The sequence below is a fragment of the Pongo abelii genome, chromosome 14, assembly GCF_028885655.2.
Source record: "Pongo abelii isolate AG06213 chromosome 14, NHGRI_mPonAbe1-v2.0_pri, whole genome shotgun sequence".
Taxonomy (NCBI): domain Eukaryota; kingdom Metazoa; phylum Chordata; class Mammalia; order Primates; family Hominidae; genus Pongo; species Pongo abelii.
This window is the reverse complement of record NC_071999.2, coordinates 46,352,534-46,377,038: the sequence shown is the minus strand read 5'-3', so window position 1 is coordinate 46,377,038 and position 24,505 is coordinate 46,352,534. Positions and strand designations below refer to the sequence as shown.

Genomic DNA, 24,505 nt, shown 5'->3' with positions numbered 1-24,505 from the left:
AAAAATATTAAAGGGAAAATTGCAGAAATAAACAATTCATACATTTTCAACTGCATGCCATTCTGAATATTGTGATAAAATCTTGCACCATCCCACTCTATCCCACCCGGAATGTGAATCATCCCTTTGTCTAGTACATCCACACTGTCTGCTACCTAACTGTCACTTAGGAGCCATCTCAGTTATCAGATGGAAAACACACATATACATAACGTCTTATTTACCCAGCTCTGCTGGGGTATTCAACACTCTTCATAAAAAAGACTCCAAATTACTAAATCTTAGTTTTTAAACACCAAAGTTTTTATTTCAACTATTTAAGAAAGCAGTCATACGAAGTATTGTCTATCTTCTGCCTTTCAAGCAAAAGCTATTTCAGCCTTCCTTGCTGACTCGGGGTCACTGTTATGTATATTCAGTATTTGTCAAATCTGTTAGTAATAGTTGCAGGTCTGTTTTTTGGTTTCCCAGTGTCCCTCCTCCATTGTCACTTTCTTTGTGCCCACATGTCTGCTTCTATCAGCATCACCTGTTTCATGCCGACTCTTCTACTTTAATATTTCTCCTTTGCAGTCGGCTGACAAAACCAAATAACTGAATTTGTTAATTCAGGCTCAATAAAAATTCTGAGAGGAGTGTGAGACATAAATTAACGAATTTTAAGTGCAAGGATACTCAAGTTTTGTCACAGTTTAGAAGAGACATTTAAAATATATTTTATATGACCCCAGGAAAGGATGGCAAAGGTACACTTACATAAATGATTTCAGTCTACAGTTTTTACTCACATTTTGTGTATCAGTTCAATTTTCAGAACACATTAAAAGTCTAAAAACTAGTTAACTCTGGGTGAACAGAATTATTGATATATTTTCTGTCTTCATTATGGTTGTGTTATATTTTCCATTTTGTTAATGGTCACACATTTTTGTAAGAGGAAATCTGTATTACTTTTCATTTCAAAAAGTTTATCAACTAGAACTATCCCACATGCATCAGCAACTTTGTACAACAGTTCTAAACTGAAAAATCTGCGAGAAGGAAATATGCGCCCTACACTCATTTATTAGCAAGCAGATATATCCTGATTATTCAGGGTCATTTGCAGTTTTCCTCCCCTGCCTCATTATGTTGTTCACCACATATTATGGATTTGCCTGGCCAACAAACTAGTGTGGATAAAGTGAACAAGCTTGCCATACAACATGGCAACTTGTCAAAAGTGGATGATCAGAGGCAGTTATGAGCAAGCCGAGCCACAGATTTTGGTGACTACTCTCCTTAAATAACCAACTCCTCTCACCTTCTTTCTCATTCTCCTGTGCCTTTAAAGACGCATTCCAGTGTCACTGGGTTTTTTGTTTTCTTAAAAATCACTGAACTTCTTTAAGTTTTGCATAGATTTAGTATCGCTTATCAGAAATGTCTGGAACCAGAAATGTTGCAACGCTTCTCAATTTTGGAATATTTGCATTATACTTACTGGTTGAGCATCCCAAACCCAAAAATCCAAAATCCAAAATGCTCCAATGAGCATTTCCTTTGACCATCATACCAGTGCTCAAAAAGTTTCAAGTTTTGGAGCATTTTGGAATTTGGATTTTAGATTTGGGATGCTCAACCTGCATACTTCATATTTAATTGCATTTTATTTCCTATCGCTACCTTGGCCTTCCATGTGGTACTTTTCTCTGAAAACATAATTGGTTTTATGTTTATTCCTTATACTCTCTTCTTAATTTCAAACCTGTGATATAGTGGAAAGGGCATTGAAGACTTTGAACCTAGTGCTATTTACTATGTGGTAGCTGGGACTATAGGCACATGCCACCATGCCCACCTCAGTTTTTCTTTTATACTTTATGCTTTTGGTTTCAAGAAATGCTTCCTACCTCAAGCATAAAGAATGCTTCTTCATCCTAAAGATAAACTCCTATATATTTTCTTCTATAAGTGTAAGGTTTGCTTTCCATATTTGATCTTTAATCCACTTGGAACTGATTCGTGTACAGTGAAATTTTCTATTATATTAGATTATATTATAATTAGTTGATCCTAAAGATAAACTCCTTTATATTTTCTTGTATAAGTGTGAAAGGTTTGCTTTCCATATTTGATCTTTAATCCACCTGGAACTGATTCGTGTACAGTGACAGAGAGGGATATTGGCAGCTTTTTCCCCAACAGGAGTAACTAATTGTCCCAGCAATACATTTTCATCTCTGATTTTTACAGTTATCTCTGGGTATATCCCATTTTCCAAATATGTGTGAAATCTGTTTCTGAGCTTTCTACTCTGTTTCATTAGTCTACTTATATTTTTAACCATAAACATGTATTATAACAGAAAGTCTGTGGAAAAGGATATAAAGGGATGGTGACGGAGGGAAAAGGGATGGATGTGTAGCCCATCTCAGGAAACTTAAATTCCTGAATGTCACAGAGACTAGTTCTGAGCAATTAGTTCTACAAAGAAAGAACTCTATGAGCAAGTTAAAAGTAAGACAGAATTAAAAAGCAGTCACAAATTATTAGGGGGACAAAGGATTTGAGATATAAATCAAATTTTACACGTAAGTGCTAAAGTATAGCATACTGTTTATATATGTACCAAGATATTTTGCTCTTGCTATTGTTTTTTAACCATCCCCTACCAGAAACACATACACAGATACACAACCACAGTAAGAAACCATTCTTAGGATAAGGGTTAAATGGGATTTAAAAAATAATAAAATGAATTTTTATGAACTTCCACTGAAGTTCTTCACAAACTGTCTTAATTTAGACAAACTTCACAAACTGTCTTAATTTAGACAATTACATGCTCATGCATGCTATTTCCTACCCTTGTGAACTTGGAGCACATTTCCTCTGCTTCTTTTATCATATTTGCTCGAAGCATGTATTTTGCACATTTGGAATTGATGAATCTATCAGCTGTGTCCAAAGACTGTGCTTCATCCATCCACTTGGCAGCTTCTTTGAGATTACCTATATGCTATAAAAGATAATTAAAGGAACCACAATTTATAATCAAGAGAATATGAGTACAATAAAATGGAAAATAATTTACACTGACAAAAAAGAAATCTGTCACCATTTGTCAAATTTATTTAGAAGTCAAAATTACAGTTCACATTTACTAAGACCTCAATCAAATGATTACGCATCTAATTACACATTGATTATAACATGAAACTACACAGAATTACTAGAAAAAGATTATCAGGGTGCCCTAGAACTTGTTTCCACAAAGAAAAACTCCAAGGATTCTTAAAGTAGCTGAATTCTTCAACTACTCAAAAAACAGGATTCAGATTTTACCTTGTAAATTTTTGCTTTCATATAGAATAATTCTATTAGAGTTGGAGTACTAGCAATTGCAGCATTAATATAATCCAAAGCCAAAGAATACTGTCCAAGTTTATCAAAGTGCTGTGCCAGGAAATACTGAACCCAGAGTAGTGTTGTCGGGGGTTCCTTCTCCCCATTCTCTGCAATCAAACAAATATTAAATTATTATAGGAAGAATGTAAAGCAAATCACATATTTTCTCTCTCCTAATTCATAATGAAATGACTATTGCAATAATAATAAGCAAGAAAAACTCAGCAAAAACTACTAATTTCAAAAGAAAAAGGTATGTCTTCATGAAGTTCAAAAAGTGGCAGCCATGTAGAGAAATAAGATTGTACTTTGACGGGCTTCTAACCCCAATCTCACTCCAAAGAAACAATGCTGGGGAAAGGACATACATCAAACTAATTCTGTGAACTCTCAGCCTGAAAGCAAAAGGGCAGCAAGACCAGGAAAAGTCAAGGAAAATAACTTGGCAAAGAGATTTCCTAACTACCACTGCAAGATTTCGGCAGAGGCAAGAACTGCCAAACCGTTGTGGCTTACCATTTTCCAGGCCTCAATACTAAATCAGGGATACCCAAAGTTGAAGACTATGACCTATAGGAAGAAGATACACCTGACAAAGTAGAAACAACCCTACCATCTGACAAAAACCTAAGTAGAAAAAACACAGCCCAGTCCTCTTAAAAAAGCAGTCACATATATACACTTACCTGAGTTCTATCCTGTTCCCCATCCTGTACCCTCTAACTACAGAGGAGTAGAAAAGAAATACCAAGCTCTCAAAATGGATTTCAGAAGGGAAGACATACTGGTGTAAAAATGAGGAGGAAAGAGTGAATATACCCACACTACATCAAAACAAACAGGTTTCCTAGCGTAGCTGATCAAATGACATGCAAACATACTATAGCACACATTAAAACACAAATAATAAAATAAAGGCAATGAGTTAAGCATCTATTCTGTTCCTCTTATATAAACTATATTTCAAGGGAACCAAGTATTTCATGAAGGAAAGTTCTTTATAAGAAAAATTCCAGCTAACAAATGCAGAAGAAATTATTAGAATCAACAAGGGATCTAGGCAATGATCTTCAATTGCTGAGAGGCCAATGAGGAATTTTTGTCTTGTTCTGTCACCAATGCTGGAGTGCAGTGTGGCATGATCATAACTAACTGTAGCCTGGAACTCCTAGGCTCCAGTGATCCTCATGCCTCAGCTTCACAAGTAGCTGGGACTACAGGTGAGAACCACCGAATCTGGCTAATATTTTAATTTTTTGTAGAGACAGGGTCTCACTTTGTTGCCCAGGCTGGCCTCCAAATCCTGGCTTCAAGAGATCTTTCTGCCTCAGCATCCCCTACAGTGTTGGGATCACAGGTGTGGAGCCACCGTGCCCCCATGCCATCATGGACCTTTTTAATGAGTATAACAGGCTGACAACATCTGAATCTTTATCAATCTTAACATCAAAAAAGAGAGACAACCAGAATGTCTCAAGCTTCCTGATATGACACAACACGAAGCACAAAGCACCACCCGTATTTAAACAGAACCTGAATCTAATCCAGCAGGTAAACCTAACTATAACCTAAAAGAAGTATGAATGACAGTGAAATACAGCAAATGATACCATGAGAAAGGCAATCAACCAAATCTAGAATACGGGATATGTAAGACAAATGACCTTTCAACAAATGACTGTTTTTTTGAAAGGGAGGGGAGAGTTATTGTTCTAGATTAAAATAATGAGACATAACCATCAAATTATGGAGATATAACAACCAAATATTTTGTGTGAACCTTAACTGGATCTATACTCAAATAAACCAAACACAAAGACTTCTTTTGGATAATGGGGGAAATCTGAATGCGGACTGGGTATCAGATATTATGTTATGAGGTTTTGTGTGACATGGCACTGCGATGACTTCTTCTGTTTAAGTGTTTTAAATAGAGATGCACACTAAGATATTTACAGATGAAACAGTAAGTCTGGAATGTGCCTTAAAAAAACTCATAGAGGGTGTGGCAGCTGATATCTGTAATCCCAGCACTTTGGGAGGCTGAGACAGGCAGATCGCTAGAGCTCAGGAGTTCAAGACCAGCCTGGGCAACATGGCAAAATCCCATCTCTACAAACCTCCCCCAACCCCCCACGCGCGTGCACACACACACACACACGCACACACAATTAGCCAGGCATGATGGCACACGTCTGTAGTCCTTGCCACTCAGCAGGCTGAGGTGGGAGGATCACTTGAGCCCAGAAGTTCAGCTTGGGCAACACAGTGAGATCCCATCTCTTAAAAAACATCAGAAAAATACTCAGAGTAATGACATGTAAGAGACACATAAGGAACCCGCAAGTTACTATGTGCACAACTGAAAACATTCTAGTGTTTTCTAAAGTAAGTTGCCTTGATTTAAATATGCTCCTACAAATATAGAAACAAAGGACCAAACTAAAAAGGATTAAAAGTAATAAGAGGGTAGAAAAAGCAGAGAATTTAGGGATTCAGGAAAAATAGGTTCCAATATAAACTAACTACATGGTCTTAGGCAACCCATTCAACCTCTCAAGTCTGTTTCCTTATGTTAAAACAAGGTTAAGCCCAGGTGTGGTGGCTCACGCGTGTAATCCCAGCACTTTGGGAGGCCGAGGCGGGTGGATCACGAGGTCAGGCATTCGAGACCAGCCTGGCCAACATGGTGAAACCCCATCTCTACTAAAAATGCAACACTTAGCCAGGAGTGGTGGCAGGCACCTGTAATCCCAGCTACTCAGGAGGCTGAGGCAGGAGAATCAGTTGAACCCAGGAGGCGGAGGTTGCAGTGAGCCAAGACTGTGCCACTGTACTCCAGCCTGGGTGACAGGACGAGACTTCGTCTCAAAAAACAAACAAACAAACAAAAAAAACCGCACAAGGTTAACTCCCATCTCACAGGATTATGGAAAATTTAAATTAAGTAAGATTGAAAGTGCTCTCATTTCATTCACCAATTTGAAAGCCATTTATTAAGTAGCCATTAGGTAGCACACACATAATATACATAAAAGAGCATTACTGTGATTAAAAATGAAATGAGTAATCAAATTCCAATTCAATCTAATTTAAACTTACCATATGGGCTAAAAAAGTCACACGTTTTAAGAGAGGCTTCATAATTAGTAACAAGTTCCTGGATTATAGAAACCTGTTAAAGAAACATATTTTTAAAATTTAAAAATATTTTATTGAAGGTATTTTTACCTATTATGGTTTAAATTACATTTGGAAAATATACAGCTTATTTCAGAACTATAAATTAATTAAAATACTAGGGTATCTACTTTGTCCCCATTCCTAACATGAATATTTCTCCCCTTTGGAGAAGGGGTGGAAAAAAAAAATAATGGACATTGCTATATATATGGACCACTCACAAGACAAAAAAAAAAAAAAAAAAAAAGGACCACTGCTATAAGGGACAAATTATCCATTATATAAATATTCGGATTTTCTAAAATGTCATGCATTACAAAAAAGTGAAATGATTCAAGGTTTGAAAATAAGTGAAATTAAAAATGACTCTTTTGCTTATTATTGTTAGCAATTCTACAATATAATAATTGTATTGTACTTGCTATAATTACGGGGTTTCTTAACCAATTTACTTATCTACCTACTACAAAATAAGGTCTGGTGCTCACTTCAGCAGCACATATACCAAAATTGGAACAATAAGAGATTGGCATGGCACCTGTGAAAGGATGACACACACATTCATGAAGCGTTCTGTATTTTAAAAGGAATATTTCTTCACTGTTTTGTGAAAACTGCGGCTTTGACATCTTTATTTTCAGAAAAACAATTATATTTCTCTTATCTCCCTACACCTCTTTACAAACTAACCAAAATTCACTATGGTTCCCCTGACACTGAAGTGGTCATGTGTCACAAACTCAACAGATTTTTGAATATATGGCTACAAAAGAAACCTCTTCACGCACACCATTTAATATCAGAAGGTATAATTTAATTAGCTTTATTTTGAATCCAGATTACTCCTCATGCCACAAAGACACAGGACAGTGATCATCCTAGACACTAGTCAAAACACAAGGCCAAATTGTAACACTTTTCAGGCCTATATGATAGCTTTCTCACATGATGCTGCAGTATACGGCAGGATCTCTAGTAGAGTTCAATGGACAGACAATGCGGAAATAAGGTAGGACTATACATTAACAGTAAGGAACATGTGTAAATAACAGAAAAAGCAGAATGTGAAAAAAATTTACACATACTATGACTTCACTAAAACATGTATGTACAGATACCACATACTCAATGAAAATATGACCAAAGACATTAGGGTAGTGGAAAATGGGTATATTCTTTTTTTAAAAAAAACAAAGATTGTTTAATTTAAAAACAGTGGTTCTGAAAGTGTTATCTTCAGATCATTAATAATACTGTCAAACATTAGTGTCACCATCACGTGGCAATCTGTTAGAAATATTCTGTACAATCTGTTTTGGGGGGGGTGTGTGTGTGTGTGTGTGTGTGTGTAAGAGACAGGGTCGCCCTCTGTCACCTAGGCTGGAGTGCAGTGGTGTGATAGTCGCTCACTGTAGCCTTGAACTCCTGTGCTCAAGCAATTGTCCTACCTCAGCCTCCCAAGCAACTAAGACTACAGGCATGTATTACCATGCCCTGATAAATTTTTTTTTTTTTTTAAGAGACAAAGTCTCACTATATTGCCTAGGCTTGTCTGGAACTTCTGGGCTCAAGCGATCCTCCCGCCTCCACCTACCAAAGTGCTGGGATTACAGGTGTGAGCCACCATGCCTGGTCTGTACAGTCTGTTTTTAACAAGCCGTCTGTAAATTCTGATACACAATTAAGAGTTTGAGAACCACTGATAAAAAAAATTGCAAAAAGACTTTTATTATAAAGCAAAATTAAAGTTAACAGACATTTTTAACCCACCATAACCTCCCAACCAATCTCACCTAGAATATCTCAAACTTAAAAACCTTTTCTACAAACTTAGAAATTTAGTACTCAAGTTGTTAAACTTATAAAGGCAAAGTATTTTTTCAGGAACTTGCGCCATCTACTGGTAGTTGCTAAAACTGCAACCAGAGGTGGCTTTTAAAAGGGCGGACCTTTATGCATCTCTAGGGTGAAACCTATGTGGGTTTTTTTTTTTTTTTTTTTTTTTGAGATGGAGTCTTGCTCTGTCACCAGGCTGGAATGCAGTGGCGCAATCTCTGCTCACTGCAACCTCCGCCTCTCGGGTTCAAGCAATTCTCTGCCTCAGCCTCCTGAGTAGCTGGGATTATGGGCACCCGCCACCACACCCGGCTAATTTTTCTATTTTTAGTAGAGATGAAGGGGTGAAACCTATTTTTAAAGAAGTCAATTTTAACAGTAAAGGGTACCACAAAACATACACTGAAGTTACATATAATCCTTCATAAAAGAACATAAATACTTCTGAATAAAACAGATCTCCAGATTCAGAACTTCAAAACAAGATCTGATTACAGGTGAAAAAAGATAATGGAAAATTCATAGGAAATCTCCTACATTTAAAAAAATAACAAAGGGGACTGACCATTCTGGTTCATTAGGCATACTTCTTGAATATATTTTATATATATATAAATTTTTGTTTTTTTGAGACCAAGTCTCACTCTGTTGCCTAGGCTGGAGTGCAGTGGTGTGATCTCAGCTCACTGCAACCTCTGCCTCCCAGGTTCAAGCAATTCTCCTGCCTCAGCCTCCTGAGTAGCTGGAACTAAAGGTGTGCACCACCATGCCCGGCTAATTTTTGTATTTTTAGTAGAGAGGGGGTTTCGCCATGTTGGCCAGGCTGGTCTCCAACTCCTGACCTCAGGTGACCCACCCACCTCGGCCTCCCAAAGTGCTGGGATTACAGGCGTGAGCCACTGTGCCAAGCCAAAATTTATAGTTACTTTATTTCTTGAGACGGGGTCTCACTCTCTCACCCAAGCTGGAGTGCAGTGGTGTGAACTCAGCTCCCTGCAACCTCCACCTTCCAGGCTCAAGCCATCCTCCTGCCTCAGCCTCCTGAGTAGCTGGGACTACAGGCATGCACCACCACACCTGGCTAATTTTTGCATTTTTTGTAGAGACGGGGTTTTGCCCTGTTGCCCGGGCTGGTCTCAAACTCCTGAGCGCAAGCGATCTGCCCACCTTGGCCTCCCAAAGTGCTAGGATTACAGGCATGAGCCACCACCCCCGGCCTTATGGTTACTTCTCATTCAGTAATTAAGTGAACAATTTTCTAAATTTTCTATGAAAGTTAATCTAAGAAGTTTTACTCAAGTATAAGACTTATTTTGCTCAAGTTTATTTACCATTTATATTTAATTAGGTAGTGTGTAATATGACGAATTAATATGTAATAGCTATTCTTCTTTAAAATGGTGTTTTGCCTCCATTATTTTAAAATCAAGAAAGCCAATCCACTTAAGTACCTGAGATCGCAACAAAAACATAAATGGCCACCTTAAATTTTATGGCCCACATTTTTCTTACAATGTGAAAAATTTTCCAAGTTCAGCCACCTTCTCCTGGTTTACTTTCTTCTAACAGCTACATTAGGTCAGGATGGAAGAAGCTTTTTATCTTTGTTAACAAAATCTAACCTAAGATAATACTGTAACTGTTATAATTTCCTAAAGTATGTCCTTGGTGACCAGCTTTGCTTATGTAAGAGTTAAAAGAACTCTTTATTAAAACCTTAAAGACAAAGTCCCACAACATCATATCCGATACACATTTTTTTCACAATAGAGACAAATCACAGGTTTAAAATGTCACTGCAATATGAAAGTTACTAAATTAAGTACACTAGTTTATCAACAAGAACCAAAATTGCTGAATTAGGTTCTGATATAAGCGCAATTACTAGTGATAATTTTGGTACTAAAGGGGCTAGTTACAGAGGTAAACTGTCCAAGAACAATGACAATAAAATAAAAGTAACTACAGAGATGAGGTGTGAGAAGGGTGGGACTTACCATCTAATTTAGAGAGTAAGGGAAAATTACCATTTCTTGAACATATTCAAACCAAGTACTTTACAAACTTTATCATTTAATTAAAACACACACCAATGCTTTATGTATTATTTTCCCCAACTTTATGAAAATACAAATATTCATATTCAAAGCACATGAGCACTGATGTCCAACTTCAATGGAATCAAAGTGTACCAACCTAGGCAAACCTGGATGTTGACTCATTGAACGTCTTCACTTAAGAGCCTGACACTCACAAACGAATGGCTAAAAAACAAGTACTTTCTAACAGTGAATATGGAAGTCCCAAATTAATGTACACCTCTTCTTAGAGCCTTTAAACATTTTGGGGCTGGGTGCGGTGGCTCATGCCTATAATAATCCCACAGCACTTTCGGGGGCTGAGGCAGGCAGATCACTTAAGCCCAGGAGTCCAAGACCAGCCTGGGCAACATGGTAAAACCCCATCTCTACAAAAAAATACAACAAAAAGTTAGCTGGGTGTAGTGGCCCGTGCCTGGAGTCCCAGCTACTTGGGAGGCTAAGGCAGGAAAATCGCTTGAGTCCAGGAGGTGGAGGTTGCAGTGAGCCAAGATCGTGCCATTGCGCTCCAGCCTGGGCAATGGGAGTGAAACTCTTATCTTAAAAAAAAAAACAAAACTGGCCTGGCGCGGTGGCTCAAGCCTGTAATCCCAGCACTTTGGGAGGCCGAGGCGGGTGGATTACGAGGTCAGGAGATCGAGACCATCCTGGCTAACATGGTGAAACCCCGTCTCTACTAAAAAATACAAAAAAACTTAGCTGGGTGTGGTGGCGGGCGCCTGTAGTCCCAGCTACTCGGGAGGCTGAGGCAGGAGAATGGCGTGAATCTGGGAGGCGGAGCTTGCAGTGAGCCAAGATTGCGCCACTGCACTCCAGCCTGGGGGACAGAGAGAGACTCCGTCTCAAAAAAAACAAAAAAAAAAAACAAAACTGATTTCCTTTTTTGGCCAGGGAAGCGGGGAGACAGGGTCTCGCTCTGTTACCCAGGCTGGAGTGCAGTGATGCAGTCTAAGTTCACTGCAGCCTTCACCTTCCAGGCTCAAGTGGTTCTCCCACCTCAGCCTTCCAAGTATCTAGAATGCGCCACTGTACTTGGTTGATTTTTGTATTTTTTTGTAGAGACACTGCCTCACTACATTGCCCAGGCTGAGCTCCTGAGCTCAAGAAATCCTCCTGCGTTGGCCTCCCAAAGTGCTGGGATAACAGACATGAGCCACCACGGTGGCCTGGCACATTTTGGTTTCATGTTTGACTTTTTTTTTTGAGATGGAGTCTCGCTCTGTCACCCAGCTGGAATGCAATGGTGTGATCTCAGCTCACTGCAACTGCCCCCTCCTGGGTTCAAGCGATTCTCCTGCCTCAGCCTCCCAAGTAGCTGGGATTATTCCACCACGCCCAGCTAATTTTTTTGTATTTTTAGTAGAGATGGGGTTTCACCATGTTGGTCAGGCTGGTCATGAACTCCTGACCTCAGGTGATCCACCCACCTCAGCCTCCCCAAGTGTTGGGATTACAGGCATGAGCCACCACAACCGGCCATGTATGACATTTTAAAAAGTATACAGACTGTTACCTTTAGTTGAACAAAAATTAAACCAAATTAAACTAATTTTACTAATTATCTTTTTGAATAAATACACATTTTTATCCTTCAAGAAAACCTGTTTTTCCTCACTAAATCAGCAAAATAAAAGACAAACATATGTAACACATAGCACACATAAGAAAAAAAAAAAAAAGGACCAGGCACAGTGGCTCGTGCCCATAATCCCAACACTTTGGGAAGCCTAGGTGAGAGGATCACTTGGGCCATGAGTTTGAGATCAGCCTGGGCAACATAGCAAGATCCATCTCTATAAAATAAAAAACTTAGCCAGGCGTGGTGGTACATGCCTATAGTCCCAGTTACTTGGGAGGCTGAGGTAGTAGGATCACTTGAGCCTAAGGGTTTGATGCTACAATGAGTTACAATCTCGCCACTACACTCCAGCCTGGGTGATAGAGCAAGACCCAATCTCTAAACAAAGATTTAAAAAAGAAAAAGAAAAAAAAATTAGAAAAAAGACCAAACTAAACCTAAAACAAGCAAAAGGACACAATAAAGTGAAAATTAATGAAATAGAGGAGGAAAGTCAACAAACCCAAAACTTGGCTCTTTAGATCAAGAAAATTGGCAAACCTTTAGCTAGACTGACAAAGTAAAAAACAGAGAACACTCAAAATATTAAAACCAAAAATGGTAAGAGGGGATATTACCACTGACTTTATAACAATAACAGACTATGACACACATATGCCAATACTGTATAACATAGATGAAGTAGACAAATATCTAAAACCATGAATTTCCAAAAGCCAGTCAAGAAGAAATAGAAAATCTGAATAAACCAGTGATGAAGAGTTTGAATACATAATAAAAAACTACCCACGAAGAAAAGTCCAGGCCCATATGACTTCACTGGTAAATGGTAAGTTCTACCACACATTTAAAAAAGTAATAATACCAATTCTCACAAACTCTTCCCAAAAAAAAAAGGAGAGAACACTTCCCAATTCATTATGAGGCCAGTATCACCCTGATAGCAAAATCTGATAAAGACATGAAAAGAAAACTAGACCTTTATCTCTTAGGAATATAAATGCAATATCCTAAACAAAACACTAGCAAATCGAACCCATCAATATAGAAAAAGAATTACCCACCATGACCAAGTAGGCTTTCACCCAGCAATGCAAGACTGGTTTAACATCAGCCAGGAGTGGCGGCTCACGCCTGTAATCCCAGCACTTTGAAAGGCAGGTGCATCACCTGAGGTCAGGAGTTCAAGACCAGCCTGTCCAACATGGTGAAATCCCGTTTCTACTAAAAAATAGGAAAACTGGCCGGGTATGGTGGTGCACGCCGGTAGTCCCAGCTACTTGGGAGACTGAGGCAGGAGAATAGCTTGAACCCGCGAGGTGGAGGTTGCAGTGATCCGAGATCGTGCCACTGCACTCCAGCCCGGGTGACAGAGTGAGATTCAGTCTTGAAAAAAAATAAAAAATTGGTTTAACATCTGAAATCAATTAATGTAAATATACCATATATCAATAGATTTGTTTTTTAAAAAAAACCTACATAATCTTCTTAACACAGAAAAAGCAAGTGACAGAACTCAGTAACAGACTTTCATGATAAAAATGCACAATAAACTAGGAGTTGAAGGGATCTTCCTTGACATTACAAAGGACATATATGAAAAACCCACAGCTAACACAATACTTAATGGTGAAAAATCTAGATGCTTTTCCTCTAAGAGCAGGAACAAGACAAAGAACTCTCACCACTTCTAGTCAATATTGTACTGAAGGTACCCAGGGCAATTAGTCAAGAGAATGAAATAAAAAGGGTATGGATTGGAAAGAAAGAAGTAAAACTTTCTATTTGCAGATGACATGATCTTGCACATAGAAAATCCTAAGGAATCTATTAAAACATCTATAACAACGAATAAACAAGTTCAGCAAGGTTTCAGAAGACAAAATCAACATATAAAAATCAACTGTATTTCCATATACTAGCAAAGAATAATCCAAAAATGAAATTATAAAAACAATTTCATCTAGACTGCCATCAAAAAGAATGGCATGCTTAGGAACAAATTTAACATAAGATGCACAAGACTTGTACAATAAAAATTACAAAATACTGGTTGAAAGAAATCAAAGACCTAAATACAAAGAAAGACATCCCATGTTCAAAGATTGACTTAATATTGTTGAGGATACTTCCAAAATGATCTGCAGATTCAACAAAATCCCCATCAAAATCCCAGATGGCTGCTTTGCAGAAATAGAAAAGCCAATCCTAAAATTCAAATGGAAATAAAAGGAACCCCGAATAACCAAAATAGTCTTGAAAAACAAACATAATAAAAAAATAGTCTTGAAAAACAAAGTAGGAGGAGTCACACTTCCTGATTTCTTTTTATTTATTTTTTTATTTTTTGAGATGGAGTCTCACTCTGTTGCCACGCTGGAGTGTAGTGGCTCAATCTCGGCTCACTGCAACCTCCGCCTCCTGGGTTCAAGTGATTCTCCTGCCTCAGCCTCCCGAGCAGCTGGGACTGTAGGCGCTCACCACCACGCCAGCTGATTTTTGTATTTTTAGTAGAGGTGGGGGTTTCACCATGTTGGCCAGGATGGTCTTGATCTCTTGACCTCGTGATCCACCCACCTCAGCCTCCCAAAGTGCTGGGATTACAGGCGTGAGCCACCGCGCCCGGCTCACACTTCCTAATTTCAAAACTTACCACACTGCTACAGTAAGCAAGACAGTATGGCACTGGCACAGATGGACTTTCAGCTTTTCTTGTATACTGATGTTTAACATGTTAAAGAACATTTGTAGCTATTTGAGAAACTGTCCCTCCAGGGTCTAGCCAATTCTTAAAGATAACAAAGGGCCCAGCTAGGAGTATGTCTTTAATATGCAAGCTATTCAAAATCCAGAGCCATATCTCCTCTATCTGGCCCTTATACCCCAAGAGGCACTATTCCTCTGCCTAATCATCCCAGGGCCAGGTGACAGGCAACGAGACCACCCCGCCAGTCTAAAGTATGCCAAAATTATTCAAACTAAACTGTTCACCCTGCCCTACCCTAAGGAAACCTCGATGAAGGCAGTAGCCTAATCCTTCCCTCCCTCCTAACCACCCTAGTGTCTTCCCCAAGTGGCCCAGCATGGCATGGCACAGCATGCCTCTTGTCTCTAGGACCTGTATGATAAACTTTGTTTTTTCCTGAGCCTCTCCAGTGTCTCCTATTGTGGTTGAACCTGAATAACAATCTCATAAAAGAATAATACAAAACAATAAAGACAGTCATACACATCAGTGGAACAGACTTGAGAGTTCAGAGGTGAACCCTCGCATTTATGGTTAATCTTTTTTAGACAAGGCTGCCAAGATCGTTCAACAGGGAAAGAACAGTCCCTTCAACGAATGGTGCTGGAAAACTGGATAGTCACACACAAAAGAATGAATTTGGTCTCCTACCACACCATACACAAAATGAACTCAAAATAGAGTGAATGCCTCAATGCAAACTCTTAGAAGTAAACATGTTTATAAATCTTCATGACGTTAGACTTGGAAATGGTTTTTAGATAAAACACAGAAAGCATGAGCAACAAAAGGAAAAAAAAGATAAGCTGGACTTCATCCAAATTAAAAATTTTTGTGCATCAAATGACACCATTAAGAAAATGAAAAGACAACCCGTAGCAGAACAGAAAATACTTTCACATAATATATCTGATGAGAGATTTGTATCTGGAATATATTTTTAAAACTTCTGGCCCGGCGTGTTGGCTCACGCCTGTAATCCCAACACTTTGGAAGAGTGAGACGTGCAGATTGCTTGAGTCCAGGATTTTAAGACCAGGGTCAGCAAATGGTGAAACCCTGTCTCTACAAAAAATGAGCCAGGCATGGTAGCGCATGCCTGTAGTCCCAGATACTCAGGAAGTGGAGGTGGGAGGATCACCTGAGCCCAGGAGGTCAAGGTTGCAGTGAGGTGAGATCGCACCACTGTACTCCAGCCTGGGTGACAGAGTGAGACCCTGCCTCAAAAAAACGAACAACAAAAAAACCTTAAAAAACCCCACAAAAACAAAACTTCCTTAAACTGAACAGTAAAAAGAGAAATAACCCAATTTAAAAATAGGCAAAGAAAATGAATGACATTTCCCCAAAGAACAGATACAAAGGCCAATAAGCACATAAAAGATAATACCAACGGTAACCAGGAAATGCAAAGCAAAACCTCAAGAAATTACCATTTCACACCCACTATGATGGCTATCATCAATAATAACAAGTGTTAATGAGGATGTGCAGAAATCAGAACCCTCGTATACTGCTTGTGGGAATGTAAAATGGTGGAAGAACTTTGGAAAAAGAGTCTGACAGTTCCTTAAAAGTTTAAACATAGAGTTACCATTTGACTCAGCAATTCCATTCCCAGATACACACCTAAGAGAAATGGAAGCATGTCTACACAAAAACTTGTACACCAAAGTTCACAGCAGCACTATTCAAAATAACCAAAAGGTAGAAACAATCAATGTGGTATATCCATACAATGGAATGTTACTTGGTCATAAAAGGGAATGAATTACTGATTCATGCTACAATTGCAGATAAAAATATTAAATAAAAGAAGCCAGACCCAAAAAGACTATACATTAGGTAAGTCCATTTATATAAAAGGTCCAGACTGGGAAATCCATAGACAGAAAGTAGGCTAATGGTTGCCTATAGCTGAGAGGGACATGAAGGTTGTGAGAGAATTACAGCTAAAGGATATGGAGTCTCTTTGGGGGATGACAAAATATTACATTGCAGTGATGACTGCACAACTCTGTGAATATACATTGAACTGTATACTTTTAATAGGTAAATGTTATGATATATTAATTATATCTCAATAAAGCTGTTACCAAAACAAAAATACTGGTGGGGAAGCTACTGACATCTTGATAGTAGAGGCCAGGGAGTTTGCTAAACATCCTACAATGCACAGGACAGCCCTACATTACAAAGAATTATCTAGCCCAACATGTCAACAGTAGAATTATTTGTTAGGAAGGCTGTCCTGTACCTTGTGGAATATTTAGCAGCATCCCTGCCTCCACACACTGGATGCCAGTAGCACACCTCACCTCACTGCAGTGACAATCAAAAACCTCTCCAGACATTGTAAAATGTCCCAAAGGGAAAAAATCCACTCCCCAACACCCTCATTAAAAAGTGCTGCTCTAAAGAGGACTTTCCAAGATGGTTTTAAAACAAGAGATGAACTTCCATAACAGAAATAAAAATCACCAAATCTGGTTCCACTAAATTTTTAACATTTCCATGTTAAAACAAAAACAGAAAAACAAACACAAGACAGGAAATATTTCAGGCACACTGCTAGTGGGAATACAAATTGATATTTACAACCTTGTGAAAAACTAATTTATCTGTGTTTATCAAGAACCACAAAAATGTTCATGTCCTTTACCCACTGAATGACTCTGAGAGAAGAAAACATGAGAAGAAAATAATGCTAAGCAAAGCTAGTATAAAGATATTTAATAATAATAATAATAACTTGAAAAACCAAATTCAACAATGGAGGGATGGTTCTAAAAGGTTATGTAATAACTAAAAAGGATAATGAAGATTATATAACAACACAGTAAAAGCTTACGAAACTGCGGGGGCAGGGAGGTGTGTGTAGGTTCACACCTACAATTCTCAGCACTTTGGGAGGCCAAGGCAGGCAAATCTCTCGAGTCCAAGATTTTGAGACCAGCCTGGGCAACACAGTAAGACCCCATCTCTATAAAAAAAATTTCTAGGCCGGGTGCAGTGGCTCACGCCTGTAATCCTAGCACTTTGGGAGGCCAAGGTGGGCAGATTGCCTGAGCTCAGGAGTTCGAGACCAGCCTGGGCAACATGGTGAAACTCCGTCTCTACTAAAATACAAAAAATAAAATAAAATTAGCCGGGCGTGGCGGTGTATGCCTGTAGTCCCAGCTACTCGGGAGGCTGAGGCAGGAGAATCACTTGAACCCAGGAGGCGGAGGTTGCAGTGAGCCGAGATGGTGTCACTGCACTCCAGCCTGGTGACAGAGCGAGATTCCAAAAAAAAAAACCCAAAAACAAAAACAAATTTTTAAAAAGAAACTGCTAGGGGGAAAACGAAGAACAAAATTTATGGTCAAAATGACTACATACACCACAATTAAATTCACAGTAAAAAAAAAACTGTAAAAGGAATTACATTTAAAATGCTCTTAGAGCTAGGCGTGGTGGCTCACACCTGTAATCGCAGTGCATTGGGATTCTAAGGCAGGAGAATCACTTGAGCCCAGAAGTTTGAGATCAGCGTGAACAATACAGCAAGATCCCATCTCTACAAATTAAAAAATTAACCAGGCATTGTGGCACGCATCTACTCAAGAGGCTGAGATGGAAGGATCACTTGAACCCAGGAAGTCAAGGCTACAGTGAGCTATGATTGGGCCATTCATTGCTCTCCAGCCTGGGAGACAGAGCAAGATGCTATTTCATTTATTTATAAAATAAATAAATAAATGTGTAAATGCTCTTAAATTGTATAGTCACGTGGCAGTTTATAATTGGGTTTTGTTTGGGCTTCCCTCCCATTTTTTAAGATCTTTCCTCTGTTTTCCAAATTTTCTATATTGTAATTATAGCACTTTTTTGATGAAAAATTACTTCTAAACTTTTGTGCCAAGTTACTCAGCACTTTTACTATTTGAGAACATGGAAACTGATGGAAGAGTGCTACAAACTTACACAAATGCCAATAGAAAAGTGAGGAGGTAAGATTCCTTATAAATATCATCAATGTGAAAAGGTAATACACAACACACATTAGTTGTGTACCATATGAAATGGCTGGTCAAACATCTAACTCACTGTCCCACTGGACAACTTATCTATGGGCGTTATAGAAATAATTTGTTGGCATGACGACTCAGACCACCAGCAGACTATGATACATGTAAAATCTTCTCATTAAACTGCTACAGATGTTGTGAATACTGTTAGTTGTTTGTTTCTAGTTTTGATTTTTTATTATTGCTGTTATGCCAACTCGGGAACAGAATGATTCTGAGACCCAATCAAAAAGATTACTAGGCAAGGTTCTTTATTCACACTTCGAAGAAATGGACACTAATTTATAGAGCCAGTAAGCAATTATTCATAATAAAATTTGGCCTGGGCCGGGCGCGATGGTTCACGTCTGTTAACCCTGGCACTTTGGGAGGCCAAGGATGGCGGATTGCCTGAGCTCAGGAGTTCAAGACCAACCTGGGCAACACGATGAAACCCTGTCTCTATTAAACTACAAAAAATTAGCCAGGCATGGCAGTGTGTGCCTGTAGTCCCAGCTACTCGGGAGGCTGAGGCAGGAGGCTCGCTTGAACCTGGGAGGCGGAAGTTGCAGTGAGCCGAGAGCGCGCCACTGCACTCCAGCCTGGACGGCAGGGCAAGACTCTGTCTCCAAAAAAAAAAGAGAGAGAAAGGCCGGGTGTGGTGGCTCACGCGTGTAATCCCAGCACTTTGGGAGGCCAAGGCGGGCAGTTCACGAGGTCAGGAGATCGAGACCATCTCAACGAACACAGTGAAACCCCGTCTCTACTAAAAGTACAAATAAACTACCCGGGCATGGTGGCAGGCGCCTGTAGTCCCAGCTACTCGGGAGGCTGAGGCAGGAGAATGGCGCGAACCCAGGAGGCGGAGCTTGCAGTGAGCGGAGATTGCGCCACTGCACTGCAGCCTAGGCAACAGAGTGAGACTCTGTCTCCAAAAAAATAAATAAATAAATAAATTTTTTAAAAAAAAGTTTGGTCTGATACAATATGTGAGAGACTACAATACAAAGTGACAGATGAAAACATCTGTGCACTTCAAGGTCTTAACAGTTATTCTCTAAAAGTAGGAGGTGTTCTTATTTTTTTCTTAGACAGGGTCTCAAGTCTGTGGCACAGGCTGGAGTGCAGTGGCCTGATCACAGGTCACTGCAACCTTGACCTCCAAGGCTCAAGAGATCCTTCCACCTCAGCCTCCCAAGCAGCTGGGAGTGCAGGTACATGCCACTATGACCAATTGTCTTCATTTTTTGCAGAGACGGAGTCTTGTTATGTTGTCAGGCTTGTCTTGAACTCCTGATCTCAAGCGATCCTCCCACCTCAGCCTCCCAAAGTGCTGGATTACAGGCATGAGCCACCACGGCTGGCAAGTTGTCCCCTTTTTCTTGTAATCACTCGTAAGAAGAAAACAGTACATATTACCAGAACATTTAAAGGTGGTTATTACCTATAAATACACAACTGATATTTTCAATGAGATGATATCCACAAAAAATTAAGTTAGAAATATTCTTACCATTATCTTCATTAAAAATGATACTATTTCAGTGAAGCATGAAAGATACTGGAATCCCTATGATATATATAGCAATCTAAATATCCAGGAGTTGAACTCATCTCTGTACCAAGCAGACCTAACAGACATCTACAGAACTCTCCACCCCAAATCAACAGAATATACACTCTTCTCAGCACCACATCGCACTTATTCTAAAATTGACCACATAACTGGAAGTAAAGCACTCTTCAGCATTTTGTAAAAGAAAACATATCACAACAAACTGTCTCTCAGACCACAGTGCAATCAAATTAGAACTCAGGATTAAGAAACTCACTCAAGCTGGGCGCGGTGGCTCACGCCTGTAATCCCAGCACTTTGGGAGGCCGAGGCGGGTGTATCACGAGGTCAGGAGATCGAGACCACGGTGAAACCCCGTCTCTACTAAAAAATACAAAAAAAATTAGCTGGGCACGGTGGCGGGCGCCTGCAGTCCCAGCTGATCTGGAGGCTGAGGCAGGAGAATGGTGTGAACCCGGGAGACAGAGCTTGCAGTGAGCCAAGATCGCGCCACTGCACTCCAGCCTGGGCGTGATAAGAGAGACTCCATCTCAGAAAAAAAAAAAAAAAAACTCACTCAAAACCGCACAACTACATGGAAACTGAACAACCTGCTCCTGAATGACTACTGGGTAAATAACAAAATGAAGGCAGAAATAAAGATGTTCTTTCAAACCAATGAGAACAAAGACAAGACATACCAGAATCTCTGGGACACATTCAAAGCAGTGTGTAGAGGGAAATTTACAGCACTAAATGCCCACAAGAAAAGCAGGAAAGATCTAAAATCAACACCCTAACATCACAATTAAAAGAACTAGAGAAGCAAGGGCAAACAAATTCAAAAGCTAGCAGAAAGCAAGAAATAACTAAGATCAGAGCAGAACTGAAGGAGATACAGACACAAAAAACCCTTCAAAAAAATCAATGAATCCAAGAGCTGGTTTTTTGAAAAGATCAACAAAATGGACAGACCCCAAAGCCTCACTCAAAGACTGGCAATTTTTTTTAAGTACTTTTCAAAACAAGTAAGCAAATGTATATCATCTCAGCAAGTTATCTGTTATGGACAGGACACCTATATTCGAATGGTTAATAAGAAACAAAACAATATTAACTTTAACAAAATCTAACTTAAAAGGGATATAAATATATTTTTAGTAACATTTTGTTCTTATTTACAAAAGACAAGAACACCTTGATATCAGAGTTTATAGAAGATTCTATTTCAACATTAAAGAAAGCTGGGAAAATGAGAATTTCTCGAAACTTTTCTTCACCAAAGATTTCTCCAAAACCTCACTGACAAAAGTAAAATGAGTGCCATTTCAAATACCTACCTATGTTTTTAAAAACCTTATGGAACTTAATCGGGCGCAGTGGCTCACGCCTGTAATCCCAGCACTTTAGGAAGCCAAAGTGGGTGAATCACCTAAGGCTAGAGTTCAAGACCAGCCTCGTCAACATCATGAAACCCTGTCTCTACTAAAAATACAAAAAATTAGCTGGGCATGGTGACAGGCACCTGTATTCCCATGCTACTTGGGAGACTGAGGCAGGAGAATCGTTTGAACCCGGGGGGCGGAGGTTGCAGTGAGCCGAGATCGCGCCACTGCACTCCAGCCTGGGCAACAGAGTGGGACTTCATCTCAAAAAAACAAAAACAAAACAAACAAACAAAAAAAAGTTATGGAATTTGTCTGACAACCACTCATTGCCTTCCACTCTACCCAAACTCTAGTTTGCCAAGAAAATTTAAATGCTGGAGACATTTAAGAAATACATTTTTTGCAGCTGTACTACATTCTAAACTAACTTCAAAAGACAATTTCATTTTCATGCTACCAACATGAATTACTCTTTAATATTTGGAAACTTACAAACAATAGCTGTTTATCATACTTCACCTCCTTGAAATCCTTCCTCGAAAGTTAAAAATCCAGCTAACTACTAAAAACAGGTCTCACTGCTAGTTAGAAATGTGCAGTTTTTAAAATGGTTTCGGGGTGCAGTACACACTGCTCAGGTGATGGGTGTACCAAAAATCTCAGAAATCACCGCTAAAGAACTTGTCCGTGTAACCAACCACCACCCACTCCCCAAACACTATTGAAATAGTTTTTTTGAAACCACAAAAAAAGTCAAACACAAAACTTACAAAATTTAATTGAAAAATAATTAAAAAATAAAATAAATAAAATGGTCTCATGAGCAATCACAGATACATGTGGCCACAATTATTTGAGAAACAGTTCTTAGACTTGCAAAGTTTTTCTCACTATACTAAATTCAGATAACTTGAGCTCAATTTTCTGCAGTTTAATTCATTTTGCAAACACACTTGGTCTTCTGGCATTTCTAATAAAATAGCATTCCTGTTGCTTGCTTTAAAATTAACACTGAAGAGATGGTTCCTATATGAATTAGTGTATTCTCAGTGCCTTATTCAAAAATATAATTTTCATGCTTTATATAAAATACCAAAAAAAGTTTAGCATTTTTGTAATGGCAACTTTGGATCAATATTAGAAGAATTTTTAAAAAGTAAAAAGCCTATGCCTGTGAACAACACCCTGTGAAAGCCCCATGATGGCTTAAGAGACACAAATCCTTTAATGTCCACTGTAGTCAGTAGCTGCTGCAAGACTGTTATAAAAGAAGTATTCTAATTCACATACATAAGATCTCTTTTTATTTCTGACATTTCATCTAACCTTTCTTCTCTGTCACCCTCACCAAAAAGAACAAAACAATTTTACCCAATGTTAAATAATCTAGATAAATTATTGGCAGGCACCGGGTACACGTTTACACAGAAATCAATCACTATCTCTCAAAAAACTGACAGCAGAAACACTGCAGTCAAATAGACCATACAATAGACATTAAAGAATTGTAAGGTTTTTTTTTTTGGTTGTTTTTTTTAACATAAATGATGTTTTTTTCTAACTGGGTACTAGATATCATCAGTTGTTTCTTTTGTTTATGAAACCTGCTGCCACAGGTAGGAAAATGCCAATCAACTATAACTGATGTTTCCAACATTGTATTATTCACAATTACTGCAAATTTACAAATTATTATGAATCAAAGCTAAATAAATACGACAGAAGCTTAACTAAAAATTTTTTGGCATTTCTAATAAAATCTTTTCCTTATCCAGTAGTAACTTTAAAAAACTGACTATAGAAAAAACAAGATTTTAGACTTTAATAAGAAGCAACACTTGGAAATACAAGTATAACTTGCTTTCTATTAACTTTTAATTATCTTTCTAATTGAAGACCAAGATTTAAGTGCCTATTTTCTAAAAAAATTTTTTTTTTGAGACGGAGTCTCGCTCTGTCACTCAGGCTGGAGTGCAGTGGCATGATCTTGGCTCACTTCAAGCTCTGCCTCCCGGCTTCACGCCATTCTCCTGCCTCAAGCTCCCGGGTAGCTGGGACTACAGGCGCCCGCCACCACGCCCGGCTAATTTTTTGTATTCTTAGTAGAGACGGGGTTTCACCATGTTCGCCAGGATAGTCTCAATCTCCTGACCTCGTGATCTGCCCACCTCGGCCTCCCAAAGTGCTAGGATTATAGGCGTGAGCCACCACACCTGGCCTATTTTCTAATTTTAAAAAGCAGAAAGACAATTCTTTATTCAAGAACTAGCTAAACCTGTATTTATTAAAATGTAGCCTACTGATTAAAACTAGTAATTTGTACCAGTAATTTGACCAAATTGCATTTTACTGTTGCACTAACTCAATTATCCAAGCTCTAACTTTAAAACCATGCATAACTAATTTAAAAATCCATAATTGTACCATAAAATAATAATCACAGAATAAATATATACCTTTGGTAACAATGTCAAATTTAAAATCCTACTAAAAAAAGTATACCCATTAAAAATAAACAACCTTTATAATCTTAGTGCTTTCATAAACGCTTTACTTTGATATTACTTATACTACAGGCATGTAATTTCAGTAATTAGACTGAAAGTAAAGTAACATTACTGAAACAGAGAAAATGATTAAGTAATAACACATTATTTACATGGACATCTTTCTACAATTT

General features: G+C 38.7%; 1 protein-coding gene and 1 non-coding gene across 4 annotated transcripts in view; one reads left to right on the top strand and one right to left on the bottom strand.

Moving 5' to 3' along the window:
* The window catches only part of NAA16 (N-alpha-acetyltransferase 16, NatA auxiliary subunit), a 66,702-nt gene that overhangs the window by 15,498 nt on the left and 26,699 nt on the right, over positions 1–24,505 (bottom strand). For all 3 annotated transcript variants that reach the window (XM_024231076.3, XM_054528940.2, XM_054528941.2), the window contains 3 exons: positions 6,493–6,565; positions 3,328–3,497; positions 2,849–3,001 (listed from right to left, as the gene is read on the bottom strand). In XM_024231076.3, coding sequence (XP_024086844.1) covers positions 2,849–3,001; positions 3,328–3,497; positions 6,493–6,565 — 396 coding nt within the window. The remainder of the gene's footprint in view (positions 1–2,848; positions 3,002–3,327; positions 3,498–6,492; positions 6,566–24,505) is intronic.
* LOC112128626 (U6 spliceosomal RNA) lies at positions 7,054–7,156 on the top strand. The gene has a single exon (XR_002911120.1). It is a non-coding gene; the product is annotated as a U6 spliceosomal RNA (small nuclear RNA).